Here is a 5042-nt window from a genome sequence, read left to right as displayed (position 1 = left end):
CCCTACATACAAGCACATAAGGATGCATTTCTCACCAGCCCAAGGTGAGGTGAGCTGCTGAAGAGCCCAGCGTAAGAAGAAACCACTTTCCTGAACACAAAGATCCCTCTATTTTCTCTCTTCTCCCCAACTCCCAAAGATGATGATGAAAAAGAGTTTTCTAAATGATCTGCATTCTCACATTTCACCATCAAAGTAAAGACCAAGCATATTTGGGAAGCATATAGCCTGCACATTAGTTTGCTTACTCATATCAGAAGCCCACGAAGACTGGAATGTACATTTGCTTTGCTCATTTTCTGTAGTTCTATTAAACCACCCACTCAAAGCAGGAGTTACGTGAAGCAGCTCTGGAGTCCACACTGGCCCAGGAAGCAAGAGTCGCTCAGCCTCACTGGTATTTTTTCCCCTGCTCCACAGGCCAATCCAGACATCAGAAAAAGGGTGCTAGAAACGTCGTTTTCAACAAGTTATCACGCTTCCCACTACACAGACAAATGCACTTTTGAACAGTTTTAAACACTGCATAAAACAGGCTTTGCATCTTTGCAACCAGTAGGTATTGTCACAGTATTCATAAGCAGGTAAGGAACAGAATACTTGGCTGCCAGCAAGAGCAAGAGCACTAATTAAGAATTCATGTTGCAAGACAATGGTTTTTGAGAAAGGCTACTGGCACATACTCTTTCTCCTCAACAATTCATCTTTCAGGCATGAATCAACATCCACTAAATTGTACCTAATGGGCATCAAACAACAGGAAATCTAAAAAGTGTCACCTAGGCATTGTACCTTGAATGAATCCCAGGGCAAAGGGAGAGGAAACATATAGTGCAGGATTGTGCAGGGACTGTTGTACAGTGGAAGAACCACTGTACCACACACTAGTTGCAAAACTATGAGAACCCAGACAGTTAGGAGAGTTCTTTCACATCAGATGGGTAGTTGCAGTTTTGCAGTATGACTGGCCAAACAGATACAAGATAAAGATTGGGACACACACGTACACAGCTCCACATGCCCACACATCATGGCTTTAAAGCATATTTCATTTCATTTTTCTCCTTCACTTTCTTCTATTAAGTTTTAGGTACTCCCATGCCAGGGAAAGCTCTGCAAAAAAATGCTACCTTTTGGAAAAGAGATTTGCAGAAACAAATCTTGTTACACATAAAAAGCCTCAGCAAACCTTCCATGGTTTTTTGGGCTTTTGTTAGGCTTAACTTCAGTGCTGGTTAATGCTGAACCATTAGCAGATGTGATTTTTCTCTCTTTGGGCTTCCCAGATGAGTATAGAAAAGAACATATCCTCAGTTCTAAAAAGCAGATACTAAGTCTAATTTCTGCCCTAACATACTTAGGATTTCTGAAGTTTTGTACATATACAAAGATTACCCACAGTCATAGCATAATGAATATTTATTAACGAGGGTTCTATTGCAAATGTTTCTGAATGCAATAGCAAGAAAGATTAACGAATCTATGCTGCAATAGTCATAACGAACCTTTCAGAGAGTGGAATAAAAGTGTTTGCCTTTGAGAACATCTTGATGAATAAAAGAATGCTGACATTTCTGGCCCATTCAAAGAGGAGAATATTAAATCCCTTTAAGCCTTCTCCTCCTAAAAGGCTTGCATTTGAAGATATGTCAACTACATTCAGTGACAGCAAGTTCACTTTGCAGAATAGCAAAGTGGTGTTGGAAAGGAAATAGAGGGAATAGTTAAAAAAAGGCGCTTCGCAGTACCTCATTTCCAGTAGTCTTTGACCTCTTTGCAGGAATCTCTTTATCCTACAGGGAAAAAGTGAAGTAAAGAAGTGTGTAAAGAACATCAGAGAGCAATACTGTATGCCCATACAGACAACAGCAGTTTTCAATGCAACTGAAACACCCCTTTGTGAGCATAAAGGCCTAAACTATAACTTTTAAAAGCATGTACTCAGTTCTGTTTCACTGTGAAATTACAACCTTCCAGATGTTAACAGAAGAATATAAAACTGTACAAGGACGCATCCACTTTCTCCCAGCTACCAAAAAAAATTTAAGTGGCGATTTAGGCCTGTCCTCAACTGATTAAAAACACAGAGTCATCCTTCTGTTCAGTTGAAAAAGATAAAAAACAAAATAAACAATCAAAACCAGTATGGAAAATAAGGCTGGAGTTATCCCTCATAAAAAAATGTCTACAAAGCTTAGACCAGGGGAGGAAAAGAATATACTATACAACTCCTCCTCTTGCAAAGAAGGCAAAACTAAGAGAGACCTTCACAATGACTCCCCCTTTCTTGCTCCCCCCTCAGGCCCCTATATCCTGTGGAACGCTCTTTCCTTGCTCACAGACCAAAACGAAAGCCTCTCCACACTGATTAGACATCGCTGTACTATAATTTAATCTACACAAAAATCACAGACTATAATCCACCTCTCCGAACTTTAAACTCTATACACAGGGACAGCAAGGCCCTCAGGGAACGTGTGAAGAAAACGCCCATTGCTTTTCTAGCAATAGCACCCACTGAACAGAGCATCTTACTAATGACTTTCTGAATGAGACTTACCTCTTCCATTGACCAGCACGCTTAGGGTCTGCTGATCAGAAAGGTTTCATGCATATTTTTAATCTCTCAGTTTAAATAACTCAAGAGATTGATTCATTAGTTCAGAAGTCTCAATCTGAACATGTTACAACTGCTGACCTTTTTCACCATTCCTATCACCCAGCAACAAATCAAGAAAACAGCCCAAATCCTCCCAACCTGTTTGTGTAACAAGCATACCATAATAAGCAAACCTAAGTCTAAACCAAAGACTGGCAGTTCCCACCGGTGACACATAAAACAGGCGTTTCATTATTGCTATAATGAAACTCCAGGGAGTGTGGCTAACAAGACGTGAAAGTGCTCAGCTGCACCTCACGCCTTGTAATTCTCCAAAGGTGCGACTACCACTTCTCTCTTGGGCATTATCGTTGGCTTCCAATTATAATACTCCTTTTGGGAATTAAAGCAATACATCGTAAGTTACGTAAGCATGTGCTGTACATCTCCTTCTACAAGAAAATGTACACTTTTAATTGCAGATGTAGAAAAATGCCAATTTAAAAAGAGTAATAGTAGAAAAAGAATTCAGATGGACATAAACACAAATCTTAAACACAGAGGAGAACTAGCACAAAGCCAGAGTGAGGGTTCCCTCTGTCCTCAATCACTTGCAGACCTTAAGAGACACCTGGACATGTCTACACAGTAATCATTATGTTTCCCTGCAAGTTACTGAACTCAGCAGAGAAAATTTGGTGGAATTGTTGTGCCTGTATTACATAAGGAATCAGTCTGGGTTAAAGTGGTCCTTTCTGGTGCTATACATTTCTCTATTAATTGCTAAAAAAGAAAGCTTTTAAAAACTGCATTTTTACCTGAAGAATACCAACAAAACTGCTATCATTTTGAAATTAATTGTGTTTCAAGGCATAAATACATACCTCTTTAGGTCCAGCAAACAGTGGAATGTCATGAAATGGGGAAATATATTTACCATCTGCAGTCTCTGAAAAACAAACCAAAAAAGTAGCATTACAAATCTAAAGATATGCCATAAGATGTTGGTATTGCTAACTATTATGCATTACAGAAATGTATGATATGCCACAATTATGCATTAGTTTAACTTTTTCTGAAATTTAATCCCAAGGTCTAAAAATAACTAAAAATAACAGAGAAAAAAAGATACCAAGAGAACCTCATTTCCATGAGTGAACTCATCTGGGTTTCTAGCAATGTTGTCCTTGTGACTTCACTGTATTTCTAATAAATTGAGTTTCATGACCACAAAGAGACACCCCCCGCCCCAACATGGTAGGGCAAAGTCTGACCAAAAGAGCAAGTGAGGGATGGGGTAACTGCTCAGGCCCTAGACATGAAACACCGGCCTTGACACCAGCAGAAATTGACGTTAACTTCATGGGGGCCCAACGTGCACCTCAGCTTTGCTCCCACTGTAGAAAGGAACAAAATTCACTGGAGCGAGTGCTTCAGCTTTTCGATCTACTCGGAAATCTTTCAGCATACTAAAAGCCCAAGTACTGCATCAAAACAGAAATATCAACAACAATCTAAGGTGCCAACACAAATCCCAAGGAACTCCTCTTCTGCTAGCACCTTTATTCACAGTCAAGGGAAAAGTATTTAGCTTTGACCTGTACGTTGACCACTTCAGCAAAGAGGAGTCAATGGTAGTTGTTTTTGCAACTCCTGGAAGCCTCCCAGACGCTCCCCCCAAATAAAACAAAGGTCAGCGGTAGGCTGCTTATTCCCGCTAACTGAAGTGACTTTCTCTATGTGAGCTCCTGCGCTGGCAGGCCCTGGGGACCGAGCACAAGGGAGCCCCGGCAGGGCACTGCCGACCGGTTACGGTTACGTGACGCCTCCGCTTCTCTCACACCAGCAAACGTCAGAGTTAACTGCTTGTAAGTCAATGGACCAAAAACGTACAAAACCACTGCTCGAGAACTGGTACACAAACAGACAACACCATTACTAAAATGCGTAATACTGAGACTGCCCACCACCAACTCTCACTGGGTTTTGAGAAGCCTCCTGGAGCGCTGCCCATGCCCTCCCGGTGCCACTTGCCGCTGCTGGCCCCCACGGGGCTGGAGCCCCAAAGTTTTGGATGCCAGCCTCCCCTCACCGTGACGTTTCTGGAGGAAGGGCTGGCCTGCTCACAGGGGACAGGCCATGCTCCCACCGGGCTGCCATAGCGCGGAGCTGAGGTGAGGCGAGGCGAGGCAAGCCTCCCACAGCCAAGGCTGTCCTTGGGGTCCCAAAACGCCCCGTGGCCTTTGCGCCCAGTCTGCCACAACACTGCACCGCGGCGGTGCTTCACCCCCGGCGGCCCCAGCACCTCTTCACCCTCCAGGGGCCTTCGTGGGGCTGGGGAAGGGCACGGCTGTGCCACGCACACCAGCCCCCAGGCCTGAGTAGGCCCAGCAACCCCTCCAAAACCGGATCTGCCAGGAAATCCCCTCATTCCCCACAAAAA

At 43.1% G+C, this 5042-nt stretch overlaps 1 protein-coding gene across 1 annotated transcript in view; it reads right to left on the bottom strand.

Annotated features, from left to right (window-relative positions):
• Positions 1-5030, bottom strand: part of LOC104168705 (inorganic pyrophosphatase-like) — a 34970-nt gene extending 29940 nt beyond the window's left edge. The window contains exons 1-3 of the mRNA XM_009709380.1: positions 4580-5030; positions 3484-3548; positions 1749-1793 (exon numbers count right to left, since the gene is read on the bottom strand). Of these exons, the coding sequence (XP_009707682.1) occupies positions 1749-1793; positions 3484-3548; positions 4580-5030 (561 nt within the window). The remainder of the gene's footprint in view (positions 1-1748; positions 1794-3483; positions 3549-4579) is intronic.
• Between the last annotated feature and the right edge of the window lie 12 nt (positions 5031-5042).

This window comes from Cariama cristata, unplaced genomic scaffold (assembly GCF_000690535.1).
Source record: "Cariama cristata isolate BGI_N322 unplaced genomic scaffold, ASM69053v1 scaffold9151, whole genome shotgun sequence".
Classification (NCBI taxonomy): Eukaryota; Metazoa; Chordata; class Aves; order Cariamiformes; family Cariamidae; genus Cariama; species Cariama cristata.
Note: the sequence above shows the minus strand (reverse complement) of the source record. Positions and strands in the feature narration are given on the sequence as shown.